The 13,416-nt window shown below is 48.1% G+C and overlaps 5 protein-coding genes across 5 annotated transcripts; 3 read left to right on the top strand and 2 right to left on the bottom strand.

Annotated features, from left to right (window-relative positions):
* Positions 1–173: 173 nt before the first annotated feature.
* On the top strand, positions 174–723 carry E1B28_013125 (uncharacterized protein; the record flags this gene model as incomplete). The annotated part of the gene is made up of 3 exons (XM_043158272.1): positions 174–179; positions 232–411; positions 481–723. The coding sequence occupies 3 exons, from the start codon at positions 174–176 to the stop codon at positions 721–723; spliced, it is 429 nt and encodes a 142-aa protein (XP_043003616.1).
* Positions 724–2,444: 1,721 nt separating this feature from the next.
* Positions 2,445–3,539, top strand: E1B28_013124 (uncharacterized protein; the record flags this gene model as incomplete). Its single annotated transcript, XM_043158271.1, has 1 exon — positions 2,445–3,539. One exon carries the CDS (start codon positions 2,445–2,447, stop codon positions 3,537–3,539), a length of 1,095 nt encoding a protein of 364 aa, XP_043003615.1.
* A 338-nt stretch (positions 3,540–3,877) lies between these two features.
* Positions 3,878–4,519, bottom strand: E1B28_013123 (uncharacterized protein; the record flags this gene model as incomplete). The annotated part of the gene is made up of 3 exons (XM_043158270.1): positions 3,878–4,134; positions 4,222–4,287; positions 4,369–4,519. The coding sequence occupies 3 exons, from the start codon at positions 4,517–4,519 to the stop codon at positions 3,878–3,880; spliced, it is 474 nt and encodes a 157-aa protein (XP_043003614.1).
* A 1,225-nt stretch (positions 4,520–5,744) lies between these two features.
* On the bottom strand, positions 5,745–8,673 carry E1B28_013122 (uncharacterized protein). Its single transcript, XM_043158269.1, has 4 exons — positions 8,407–8,673; positions 8,023–8,353; positions 6,612–7,924; positions 5,745–6,554 (listed from the first exon to the last, which is right to left on the bottom strand). Exons 2-4 carry the CDS (start codon positions 8,048–8,050, stop codon positions 5,943–5,945), a joined length of 1,953 nt encoding a protein of 650 aa, XP_043003613.1. The 5' UTR covers positions 8,051–8,353; positions 8,407–8,673; the 3' UTR covers positions 5,745–5,942.
* A 2,461-nt stretch (positions 8,674–11,134) lies between these two features.
* Positions 11,135–13,308, top strand: E1B28_013121 (uncharacterized protein; the record flags this gene model as incomplete). The annotated part of the gene is made up of 4 exons (XM_043158268.1): positions 11,135–11,339; positions 11,397–11,453; positions 11,509–11,655; positions 11,710–13,308. Exons 1-4 carry the CDS (start codon positions 11,316–11,318, stop codon positions 13,306–13,308), a joined length of 1,827 nt encoding a protein of 608 aa, XP_043003612.1. The 5' UTR covers positions 11,135–11,315.
* Between the last annotated feature and the right edge of the window lie 108 nt (positions 13,309–13,416).

The following is a 13,416-nucleotide window of genomic DNA, read 5'->3' as shown; positions in this document are numbered from 1 at the left end:
CTCAGCGTTCTACTTCAATTCAAACTGTGGAACATCCGCCTGCAGCTTACAAATATTCAAATATTTTAATGCTATGGCCAAATATTTAGCGCCGAATATACAACGTGTCACATGTCACACCTTGAACGTTTGAACTACGCTTGACGCTAACAGTTTACTTGGGCGATTTCTAGATGTCGGTATGCAATCTGGTCAAATGTGTAGCTCTCAGACTAATATTATCGCCTCTAGGTATTATCTTCATTTAGGATGCTCGTCTCCATCGCTGCAAACTCTCCTCCGAAGTTCACGAGCACCTCAGTTCAATCCGGTTGCTTTATTATGACTGCGTCGACGGTTGTTTGCGATAGCGTCAGGCAGAAGAAGCTGAAATGGAAGCTCAACGACGTTGAGTTGTTGGCTGGGAATATAGTAAGCTTCTTGACCCTCCTTTGCGCTCTTTCAGCTCCCTTTACATTTTCTCGATTTACCGCTATCAAGCCTTCTAGCCTCGCTAATGACGTACGAGTCACATTCACCGGCCGACCTGCACCGGCATCGAAATGGCTCGTGTGCTTGTGTTGCCTCATATCTGAGCCTGGAAGCGACGGAGGCGGTGATGTTCGGGTTGGGCTGACAAACCACGAGCTTGGTACATACTGTCATCCCCCTCTCTTATTCCAAAGCTTAGCTGTTCCTTTGGAGAGTACCTCGAAGCATGGAACGCAACACCCATCATCATGACGGTGGATATGAGACGGTCGAGCTGGTTGGGTTAAAGTTCAAATGGACCAACCGCCAACAGTGCAGAAGCGAACTGTATCGCAAAGGGTTCGATACCAAATGGGATGAAGGATCTGTAATCCTCCTGGCCTAGTCGTCATCTCACCAACCATTTTACGACCATGAGCACCTTCCGAGCCATTCTCAGATAGCACCAGAAACAGCATCAGTCACTCAACTTCACGTTCCTCACTTGGTGCCATTGCATCCATTCCACGTCGTTCGATTCCTCCCTTCAACTTTCTCAACGACTTGTCCATCACATAACGAATGCACCGCAGGCGCAACCTGCCAGTTCTCACGTCTGACATTTCCGCTTTCGCTCGTTACGCCTTCTCTCCTGTTTTGGCCCAGTCCCGGTCATAGAGGAAGATAACTTCGCACTCAATCGTGGCCCTTTATAGGCTCCAATCTCGTGTTAGCGATGAGACGAACGACGTGGCGTGCCTCACCACGGCCATTTCTAATGGTCTTCGTATTGGTGGTGGTATCCCAGCATCGCCCATCGGCACTTCTCTATTATGACCCGTGGACGTCTATCACATCTTCCCCATGAAGCCCGTCGAAATGCTTGTGCGATACACCGCCCCAGCCCACGACACCCCCACTGCCTTGTTTGATTATGACTCTTGCACTTTATGTGGGTGTCTGTCTGTTTACGGTCACCAGAGCTGCAAACCTAGTTCTCGTCGGCTCCCACAACTACCAACTGTTTTGCACAGTTCACCTCCAAACTTCAACCTCCCCCCTCCATCATTCACTTTCCACCACGAGTCTCCGAAAGTTGAACTGCTACCCAAGGCTTCGGTTCTATCGCTTCCACTATACCGCTGGTCCTTTCTGCTCCAAGGAAAGGCTGTCCTCTTCCGTCGGAAATGTGTCGATAGAGTCCGCGGAGATGCAGGTCTAGAATCCTGTCTCCGGCAGCAGTCATCCATTCCACTTGGGCCTTTCACCCGGAGGGGTCTACATGTGGCTTTTACGTTTATCACCCAGGTCATATCTCGGATATCTCGTTACTGTTACCAACACCAGTTGTCAGCCGAAGATACCGATGCCTTGATGAGCGCGCCGTTGTCGCCCTTTGTCATTGGATCTCAATGTTCGCTACGGAGGAGCACGAACTGTGTTTGTGGCATTCGTGTCTTTCATCTCGTATATTCACACTGCTGTTCTCAACGTTGGTGACACCTTCACGTACATCCTTGTACTCGCACCCATCACCAACCAGTACAACCCTCGTTGACGAAGAGATACTTGCAGAGTAAATACATGTTCTTTTTTTGTATATACTCTAATACGAAAAAACGTTTACCTTCCAAATTTTAACCTTATTCCTCTTCAAAGAAGTACGCACACGTCAGTGAAAAATCGGAGGTATTACACGATAAGATAAGATATCAGAGTTCTATTCCGGTCCACATGTCTTTTTATCCGGAGGGATTTTTTTGGCTGGATCAGGTATCTGGCGGCCCCTACTGTACTGGTGAGAACCTACCGCTTAAATTGGCCCTGCGCAGTAAATTGGTCACCGAAATGAGTATCTTTGTCGCTGGATCTGACGTCATCGCGCTTGGACATTACTATAATAGAGTGTCACTTACTTGCCTCTGGCTTTCTTCCTTCCAATCCTTCCAACACTCGTACTGAACCGTATGCCTCGATCACGATGGACTCTTCAAATGAAAGCAGTAATGTGGCGAAACCTGATGGACATCGGAATGCGTATGCATGCAATGGCCAAACCCACTGCACCCTCTCCAAGTCGTACCATCTCCATTCCCTCAACTCTCTCCACCCGTCCTGGGGAGATCGACCTCCACTTTTACCTCCCCAAAACCTACGACACATCTGACGGTCGGAGATACCCTTTTATTCTCAATTTTCACGGAGGAGGATTCACGATAGGACACGCAACAGACGATGCACGATGGGCTAGAGCAGTTGTCGAGTACGCAGACGCGGTTGTTGTTTCTGTGGAGTATAGGCTAGCACCTGAACATCCTTTTCCGACTGCTATCGAAGACGGTGTAGATGCAGCACTATACTGTATCGACCACGCTGACGAACTCCGCATTGACTCTCACCGTGTGGCCTTTTCAGGATTTTCAGCGGGAGGTAACATGTCGTTCAGTGTACCGATTCGGTTGGCTGAGGAGTATAGGTTACGTCGGGAATCATCTCAATCCATTTCTTATCGTGAAGGCACTGTAGTCGCTATCGCTGCATGGTACCCATCTCTCGATTATACCAAAACACGTGAAGAACGTCGAAAGACCAACGTCCGTCAAGACAAAGACCTCCCTAAATTCTTCACCAACCTCTTTGACGCCAGTTACCTCCCAAACAATCGCGGTGTTGACCTTTCATCACCCTGGCTTTCCCCTGGAATCGCTCCCGATCCGATGATCAAACAACTCCCCGAGAACATTATCCTTTACACGTGCGAATGGGACGAGCTTCAAGCTGAGGGAGAGAAGTTCTATCGAAGGCTTGTGGATGTTTTTGATAAGAAAGTGGTTTACAAGACGATTACGGGCGTATGTCATGCCTTTGACAAAACTCCTAATCCGTTCCATTGGGATCAGAAAATCGAAAAGATGTATCGGGACGCGTGTAGAGAGTTGAGGACAGTTTTTTATGGGTATCCCGGGGATGACGTGATAGGAGAGCCAGTATCGGCGGAGGAGGATGAGGTTGGGAAGTATGGCGAGGTGGATACGAGGATTGAAGTTGTAGAGTTGTCGAAGGATGCAGAGTCTGGGGTACGAAGGTAGGCGATGGACCCGGACTGTAGGATATTCGTCGGAATTCCAATTTATGAGTTTTACATGATGTTCAATATTCCAGTCGTTTGCAAGAAGGTTGGGACAATCGTATTCCCAGGACATTATTTACTTACTTACACGGCCTTTCAAGGGCTACCACCGACTGCAGAGTTTAGTCGAGTAAAAGATATGTAGTATGTACCACATTCCTATACTTGACGAAGATAATCATACACGAAAAACACTGGATTAATGATATAATTTAACTGCTAACGCAAGTACGGTTCTGTAAGTCAAAAGCGGCAGAAAAGAAGTAAGTTACAAACCGATCCTCAAAATGGTCACCATCAAGCACCGACTATCCGACTTCTGTCGGTAGCCTTCCCATCCTGCGCGTCTCGAACTTCCTTGGACAAAACTGAGTGAAATCTCTCCGGTATTATTTGCTCAGCGATAACAGGCGTTTCCGCACGCGGAGTAGATGGATATGAGGTCCAAGCACCCGAAGAAACTTCGTACGTGTCTTTGTTATTATCGTTGTTTCCGCGTTGAGCCGCATCAGACCATACATTTTGAGTCGATCCGTAGCCTCCTGAGGCAGTGGCTACGATTAAAAGTTTGAGTAACGAGGTCGATATAACAGTTTGTGGAAGGGGGGGGAAAAAGCGAGAATTTTAAAGGAGAAACGCACAATCGCCTTCAGAAGGATAGTTCTTCGTCTCCTCGTCAATACTCAAACGCCTTCCTGTACCCGGGCCTAATTATATGAACGGAACGGAACCAGGTTTTTTTGTCCCAAGAGGTCAGCCTTATTTCCGGACAAGGGGGAAAAACGTACCAAAGGTATTGACGGCGTTCTTCTCAAGTGCAGCGGTATGATTGTATTGACTTGCCATCGATGGGTTGGTCGGGGTTGTAGACACCGGTTCGAATGTGTTCCTTTTTATACCTTCAGTCCGCGGTAACGTGAGGATGATAGATCCAATCATTTAAGGGCTTAGACGCGTTTGTTGACCTCATGACATTGGATTGAGATGTTCGTATGGAGGATTGAATACTTACTTACCGGGTGAAGGGTACCAGCAATTTGGGAATTCTTTCGAGCTTCGGATCTTTCGAGTTTGAAAATACACTTATTTTCATGAAGAGTTTGACTCTAAACCTGGAGAAATGAAGAAAAGAGGAAGCTCATGCTGAAGGTCATCGGACATGGTGGTGGATTGGGTCACAGCCAGGTGGCCGCGCGTCAAGAGGAGTCACACACTGCCTTCCGTAAACTACCATTTTCTGGATTCTCAGCATTTCTAACGAATCGCCTGAGGATTGCAAGTTTGACTTCCCATCCCCTCAACGATCAGGGATGTAGTTTCCTTGAATTCCGTCTATTTCATATGAACACCTCCGTAGCCTATAGGCAGCAGCAAGTGGAGAGCAAGGTTTCAAATATCAAGCTTTCAAGCTTCACTACATCTGTGAATTGCTATGGCAGACGCCGGTCGGGGAGCTACAGAGGGATTTTTTGATGGAAATGGATGATCGAGTTAGTGAGCGAGTCTAACAACGGCGGCAGGAGATATCGATGCACTTGACATCTCATTTTCACGTTTCTTTGTCATTGGGGAGATTGATTCACTTGAGTTGCAATAGCGGTTCGGGCCTACACTTGAAACTCAGTCCAGTACGGTTCATCGTACTACTAAATCCAACGTTCGTAATTGACTGTCACCGATCCTTGGCGACATGCTGATTTTTTTTTGGAGAGGACCGAAGGGCTGGTTTTTGTCCGAGGCTTATTTCTCTTTCCTCACTGTACGTTTCTCACTCCTACACCTTCCGTCGCTTATAAGTCAAAGTATCAGGCAACTCAAACATCATTCTGAAGTTCACCCATGAAGAATTGTCTCAGCCTCAGGCTTAGGGATTTTCAATCAGCTTGATCGAAAGTCCAAAACCGTTACGTGGGTCTAGATGCTCACCGGCACCTGTCGTTCATACGGTAGCAAGTACTTCCAAACTAAAGAAAAAGAACACATGCTCGGCCGGCGGTTGTTTAATCGTGCTGGCAAACGCAGAAGATGGGGGATCCAATGACCGAGAATGGCCCACACTAGCGCGCGCCAGGAAATGCGGCCGTGAAGGATAACAATCATAGGACGCGGATGACCTTTTCCGTTTTGGTGCGCAATTCCCTAATTTGCTCGATCTCATTCCAGTGTCACTACGTAAATTGCGCTTGGGCTAGCTAGAACAAATCGTTGCTATCAGAATCATGCTCGAATAGCTTTCAATATCCAATACAGACACCCACTACACGATATACAATACACGATTACAACAGGGTACACAACAAGAGTTTGAAATACATACAACTATCCGTTCGATAAAACGAAAACAAGGATGGGGAGGAGGGGACTACAAACTTTGCATCTTGTCAATCAACATCGCCCATTCCAGCACCGTCACGCCTTTCTCAACTGCTATCCGCTTGATCTCCCTATCTCTCGTAGCCTCGCTCATCTTTGCTACGGCTTTAAAATGATCCTCCGTCCGCATGCCTAGTTCGTGCAGAATCCGTTCGAGATGGGCAAGCGAGGGCTTACAGGAGGCGAGGATTTCTGTTACCGAGCGCTGAGGGCCTTGAGGAGGGGGGTGTATGGAGGAAGGCTGAGTACTAGAGCTCGGCCTAGGTGTAGCGAGTCGCAAACTACGAATACTGCTAATGGTCGAGCCATTGGAACGAGTTGGTAGTAGCGATACGGATTTCGGTGGGTTGTTTTCGAAGGAGGATGGACCTCGAATAGGAGTGGAAGTTCGGGGATGGGTAAAGTTTCCCGATCTGTCAGGATTCGGGTCAAGTTCGTCTGGATCTCGCCAATGAAAGTTGGTAGGAAGAGATTGAGAACGACGGTGGGTTAACTTTTTGTGTTCGTCTTCAGCGTCGTCTTCGTCTTCTTGGAGTTCTTCGTCGATATCTCCGAGCTCACTCATGGATGGCCAAGCGGTGAGGGCGCGATCTCGGACGTCCTGTGACCGTACAAATCAGTAATGGCAAAGGGAAGAAAGGAGCACATTATCATGAACCTTATCACGCTGAACTAGCAACTGTTCCTGTTCCTTCCCTTTTCTACTCTCGCCGTTGCCCAGCTTCCTTTTTGCAATCCTCGGCGACTTCGACCCCATCCATTCCACCGTTCCGCCGTTTCCACCTTCCTCATAAACCCTCTGCTCAAGTTCGATAACCCTCCCATTGCGATCTTCAATAGGATAATCATCTGCATCAACATAATACACGCTCATCCTCGTCTCCTCTTCCCCGTTGCCTCTGCCTCCTCCTCCCCCCGTTTCAGCTCCATTCGCTTCAGCAACTCTCTCTCTCCAGGTCGAAATTGTTACAGTTTTCTCTGGAGTGTCTTCAAGAACACGGCTTTTGACGACCTCGTATGATTGTTGACGAGCGGGAGGACGAAGGTGAGGATTGGGATTAGTTGTGGTTACGGCTTTCGTATGAAGTTTGGTCGTTCGAGCTCTTGATCTTGATCTAGACCTAGATCGACCACTAAGTCCGCTATCTCTTCGTCTTCGCGTCACGGAGGGGGTGCGTTGGTGATAATCATCGGGGTTAGTACGGTGATTGCGAATAATCTCCTCAGAACGATATACAGCTCCTCGGGTGTGGCCATTCTGAGTTTGTTCTTGGGGTTGATGTTGATGTTGGGAGTTGGGCTGGTTTCGGTTGGAAGAACGACGAGAAGCACTTCGTACAAGCTGAGAAGGTTCTGTATTTCCATTGAGAGGACCCGAACGTGGCGTTCGTTCGCGTGAGGGAATGTAACGCGAAGCAAAGTCATCGCAGGGTCGAGGGTGATAGCGGCCGTTCTGGGTATTGGGAGATGGGGTAACGCGAGGTTCGGCGCGTGAAACGCTACGCTGACGACGGTATCCGCCATAATCGTCCACTCGAGATGTTGATGCTCGTCGGTAGCGGTGGAAAACATCTTTTTGTCGGTTATCTTCAGCCTGTTCAACGCGCCTCGGCGTGTTCTCGTCGTCCCGCTCGTCTTCCTCCTCTTCCCTTCTCATCCTGCCGCCGTTCACAGTATCCCTTCCACCCTCAGTGTCCTCGACTTCTTCCAAAAGCTCCTCATCTACCTCATCAATCTTCTCGAAGTTCGTGTTCGTATTCGTATACGTGACCGCATCAAATTCGTCGTCGAGCGGTGATTGCGTGGGCACCCAGGAATATCTTCCCTTGCCTGTATACATCGTCGTACGCGTGATCGCGTCAAAGTCATCGTCGAGGGGGACTGAAGTAAGAGGTGCTCGGGGTCTTCGAACAATTCGTTTACTACCGGGTTTACCGTTTCGTTCAGGGACGACATAGTAGACCCCCGATTCTGGTGTAGGATGAAAAGTAAGTTGAAATAGTAGATGAGTCAAGGAGAGAGGCGAAAGAATGGAGGAGTGTGAAGGAGGGAATGAAGAGGACGCTCACCGGTATTGTTGTCGTTGTTATATCTCATATCCGCGGTCTGTTGATGCAAATTCCCTTTAGGAAACGAGGCTTCAGCTCGCTTTTTTCTTTTTCTTCTTCGCTATGAAGGTGGCGTAATCCGTAAAAACGACTAAAACACGAGGTCAATTGTGGATGACACCTAGTACGCGCCCGAAAAGTCTGCCTCACCAATGCAAATGAAAGAGAAAGGTCGTTGTTTGGAATGGGCGTGGTCGAGTAATCGAGGGGAAAAGAGAAGAGGTAAAGATATGAAAAAAGGTTGGAAAGCGCTTGACGTCGTGGTTCGTGGGTGAGGGACGATTAATTAGCACTAATGAAATGAATGAATGATTAGTGTGTAACAGGTATTGATATTTTACTCACTTGGGTGGTGGGCGTTCGGGCAACGTACGTGATTAGGCTTGAACACGAGGAAACAACATGTTTTTGGTTCTCTCTTGATGCACGTGTTATTAAAGATGTAATCGATAAGTAAAGCGAGCCTTGTATTTTGGTTGGAGTTTGAGGTTTGAAAGGGCCCAGTCGGCCGCTTTGGCGATGTAGACGTTAGGTTTGAGGGAAGGGTGAAATGAAAGGGTAGAATGAGACAGTTGAAATCGTGAGATCTGTATACTGTCGTGGAAGTATTCAATTGAGTTTTCCAAAGCGTGATCAGAAGTCCGAAGGAGATTTGCATCCGACCGACATGAGCGGTTTGATGGAAACGAGGATGTCGGCTGGATGATGCGCTGCATATGGTCCAATTACATATATGTCATGATGAAGGCTCAAATGAAGGACTTCATTTGCCAAAAGTTGAAACATTGAAATGTTGAAGGTTGACTTTTCTCTCGGTTTCGATGCGTAGAATTGGCGGATTACCCAGGGTTACTTATGCAGAAGTTGAAGACGGAGTACGATCGATGGTGACTTTGGCAAGTGGGAGACTCCGCAGGAAGTGGTAATCGACGTACCAACCGTGTATGTTTTCCCTCGAAATTTTTTCTAAAACATCCGTGTTATACACGATACCCATATACATCAAGGGGATATTACACGGCCCAATTGAAGTGGTGGCAGGAGGAATCAGAAAGTCGAGAACTTCACTTTCATGAAGCCGTTTTTTCCGAAAAAGTACTATGTTACATGCTAGTCAGAGCTAGAAGCTATGATCAACATTCGGAGACCAGGGCACCCACCGTCGGGGATATCGGGATCATGGCACAAGGCTGCCTCCAAAAAGTCAACGGACCAAACCGGCCCGATGGCCCGGGTGGTACTCGGAGGCTGGGTTCGGGTTTTTAATTTTCACTGTCCTTACTGTAACGGATCATTTGAGTGCCCTATCTATCGAGGCGAGATGTGGTTCTTCCAGTGTTAGTACATCATGGTACTTAGGGTATTGGCCGTGTAGTAAAAGCCTATCCCGAAAGGCAAAATCATACTCCAAGTCAGTCTACCACTGAGATCGATGTTGACTGACAGCGCGCTACTCACTGGATCATCTTCGGCTTCCGTTTGCTTCAGGTACACCCGCACAGACAGGCATTGGAGTTCCGAGCCAGTCCACACTTGCCCCGCACGATCCACGAATTACTCATCGACCGTACGGGGATCTGGCCTTAGGCCTGCCCCAAGTGTTTCGGCTGTTCACGTAGCTTAGTGATACAGTAACTTGACTAGCCTGAGAACTCCACCGGGATTCCTTACGACAGAGAATCACCTGTCTCCTTATCCCGGACTCTGCATCTTCAAGTTGGGGTGCTGAAGGAACGTGCAAAGCCACACCATCCACCTTTGTGTGCCCTCAGCTAGACCATCGCCGAATGAAATATCATGTAAATTTCCCGTTTCAAGCCCGGTGGCGGTTTGCATGACTGTATACGGTACAGTATTCACCTCCCTGGAACGGTACTTCTTGGGTCCGGGAAGCTAAAAAAAAGGAAGGAAGGTACATCCTAATGATAAAAGATCGGAGGCGGAGAATTGGCCGAATCTTCAAGTTGTTCGACCGGTAGAATGAAGAAACAATTTTTGTTAGTACTTGTGAGGAAGCTGGAGTCTGGACTATACGATGGACAGTGTGCACTCATCAGACAGACGTATGGTATTATCAGTGGTGGAGAGGAATAATGTACACACGAATGCTTGACGACTGAAAGCACTTTCAGTTGAACGAGCTTCCCTTCCATCCGAGCGATAAAAGTCTGTCTACTAGTCGCTCATCATTCAGCCCATCCTGTCCCTCAAAGTTCCCGTCAACCATGAGGATCTTGCAACTCTTACCTCGCATCACGAGGCTTCTCTCCTTGATCCTAGTCAAAGCACAAGGGGCCGAACACGCGAACGATGGCGGCGACCTTTGCCTTCCTCGGAGTGAAAAAGGTGGAGAATATCTGAACCCGGTGTGCACCTGCTCCACGAGTATTGACTTGATTGGCCTCATCCTGATTAAAGCTCCCCAGACTGGTGCCTTATCTACTGTTATCTCAATCGACAACTCATCGCTTACGATGAGAAGGCCAGAGACGATGGAGTGGTAAGAGATTTCCTAGGTTACGAATCGTGTCGTGTGAATAGCAACAGGCTGATGCAGTGCTCACCAACTAGTGCTGCAAGACCGGAGGTGTCTATGGAAGAGCACCTAATGGTGAATGGGCTCCCCACGAGAAGCCAGAAGGACCAGGATCCGAGCAGGGTAGAGATGGCCAAGAGCGGTATTCTATTGACATGGTCAGATTGCATGTAGAGATGCCGATGCCCATAATGACTGGAAGGGACCGTAGTGCCATTGTCATGTGTTGTATGAAAGAACTACATCCTTTTTTAACGTCTTGAACGATCATTGTGCCAGTACCAAGCGCAAGTCTGTCAAACCGTTAACCACGTATCTGAAAGAAAGCCTAAGGAGGCAATGAACATTAATGAACGGTCGCCAGTCGCGTCGAAATATTCACAGCAATACGTCGTCTGATGAGTTGCTTGATCGAAGTCAAGCCTCTGGCGACCCCGCAAAGTGCCGATGGTTTCAGCCTCCGAATAAAGCCGAATCCTCCGCGGCATGGTACTCAATGTCTCACGTAATGGTTGACATTTTTTTGTGAAGCGTTCTGACCTGGGCACCAACTGGAACGTTCATTCGTCCTTTTTTTAAGTACTGTGCCTTCTACCAGCAGTCAAATGAAGGTGTGTATCAGCTCAGAAACTCCAACGAGCCACCCGGGGTATGCCGGATAGAAAGAATAGATCATTCCCTATTACCTCTTCATGCATCTTTCCCATTGACCGCCATCATGACTTCGGTGCACTCTGAAATAGTACGTGATACGACATCTCCATTAACTGCGGACATATCACTGATGTACCTAAACTAGAGCCCGAAGTTTGACATGAACAAAGGTCCAGATTCGTTCGAAGATGTCCCAACGTTCGTGCGTGTCCTCCTGTTCTGCAAGTAAAAACCGACCTCATTCTGCCATTTCGTAGCCTGCGCCATTTACTCCTGCCACCTCGTACAAATACAACGTACCTCATCTCGGTGACTATTGGAAGGAATGTCTGAAGAAAGTAGATCATTCGGATGTGGAAAGCTGCAACGGTTGGCGGGAAGATATCGACACACTCCTAGTTTTTGTGAGTCTCACACCTTACTTTTACTATCCGCTATCAGCCTTATACCGCAACCAGGCTGGTCTCTTCTCTGCGGTTGTGACCGCGTTTACCGTAGAATCATACCAATGGTTGGATACGAACCCTCAGGACACCACGGCCCTCATCCTACTTCACATCGTTCAGAACTCAAATTTCACCACACCCTTACCCTCAACTATTGAAACCCAATTCTCAGCACCGCCATCGGCTGTACGAATCAACGTCTGTTGGTTTCTTAGCCTCACAATGAGCCTCACGGCGGTCATTATCGGGATTTTGTGCAAGCAATGGATTAGGGAACATAGAAGAAATCCCCCAAAGTATACCTCACACAAGGACACCCTTCTGCTTCGACAGATGCGTCATGAGAGCTTCCAACGGTGGGGTGTATCAGGCATGGCTCATTGTCTGCCTCTTCTGCTCGAAGTCGCTTTGGTTTTGTTCTTCCTAGGTGTTCTAGATCTCTTATGGAGTCTGAACACCGTTGTAGCGAGCATTATCACTGTTCAAGTTGGCCTAGCAATCCTAGTTATTACAGCCACGACGGTGTTGCCGACACTATCTCTTGTGTGGACCCTGAGTGTACCTTGCGCCTACAAGTCACCTCAAGCGTGGTTGTTCTATAGGTTCTGCGATTCAGTACTCCCAAGAACGTCGCTCTATCTCCCATTCTGGGATACAAGATTCAACATTTTATATCGTGGCCTAACCGACTGGTTCGATAGCGACACCTCTCATCCTTCCTTTTTAACGCGCGATATCGATTACTCTCTGGTCCAGTCGACGATGGATCGGATGAATGAAGCGTTCGGTGCTTCTCGAGAGGTATCGCTTCATATCTTTCATTGCCTAGCGGACTACAGCCATTTCCAGGGTTCCTATCTTCCACGAACCTTGAGAAAGTTGTCGGACGTTAAACGGTACCAGATATTGACGAGGTATCACGAGTGGTATTGGTGGGATGATCATACGAGAAGGCATATGGTCGAATTGTTGTTGAGGGCGGTAAATGATCCTACGACTAGCGGAGAAGATATTACGATCGCTTTGGATAGGTTGGGGCGGATTGCTGTCGCGTTAACGACGGCATCGGAGGATAAAAACATACCTTTAGATCAGCACCCTCATACTGCTGACGCAGACCCCAAGCGGTTTAGGAATCTCGGGGAAGACTTGCTTCTACGCGTCTTCTCGACACTTAATGAGTTCAGTTTGTCGGATAGAGCCAATACGACGCAGTTTTTGGCATGTTACTCGATCCTTAACCGTTATTGGCTTCGGATAACAGAAGAGTGGCCGGACAGACTTGGGCACCCAGGATGGCACCAGCCGACGTCTTTTCTGCGGTTGTTGCACGATTTCGTATCCCAAGCCCCCGAAAAATATAGGATATCGCGTATAACGAAATGTGTGGTGTTGCTGGACTCTATAGTCATGCAACCACATACGTCGTTTGCAGTTGGGGGGAGCGTGATGGAAGAGTTTGTGAAAATGCTTGATAAACGAATTTTTAATTGGGGCATTGGGCCTAGTCTGGTTCATATACAGAGCGGGATGGGGGAAAAGAGCGGGGTGATGCCTTGGAGGGACTTGTACAATAATGTTTTACGGGACAAGAAGGGTACTAAGATGTAGTTGAGTTGGATGGGGATAACATGGTCGAGTCAAAGAAGCATTACGGGACTCGGAAGCGCTTCCAGTTACCGTCTATTCTATCTGACCTCTCGCTTAGGGCTTAGTGAG

Source organism: Marasmius oreades, chromosome 9 (assembly GCF_018924745.1).
Source record: "Marasmius oreades isolate 03SP1 chromosome 9, whole genome shotgun sequence".
Taxonomy (NCBI): domain Eukaryota; kingdom Fungi; phylum Basidiomycota; class Agaricomycetes; order Agaricales; family Marasmiaceae; genus Marasmius; species Marasmius oreades.
The sequence above is the reverse complement of the archived record's forward strand: the minus strand, read 5'-3'. Positions and strand labels throughout refer to the sequence as shown.

Excerpts from the sequence above, each read along its gene's own strand:
- E1B28_013122 (XM_043158269.1), bottom strand. The coding sequence starts at position 8,050 with ATGAGATATAACAACGACAACAATACCG. Across the intron at positions 7,925-8,022 it reads TAACAACGACAACAATACCG|AATCGGGGGTCTACTATGTC; the intron begins GTGAGCGTCCTC and ends ATCCTACACCAG. Across the intron at positions 6,555-6,611 it reads TGCTAGTTCAGCGTGATAAG|GACGTCCGAGATCGCGCCCT; the intron begins GTTCATGATAAT and ends GTACGGTCACAG.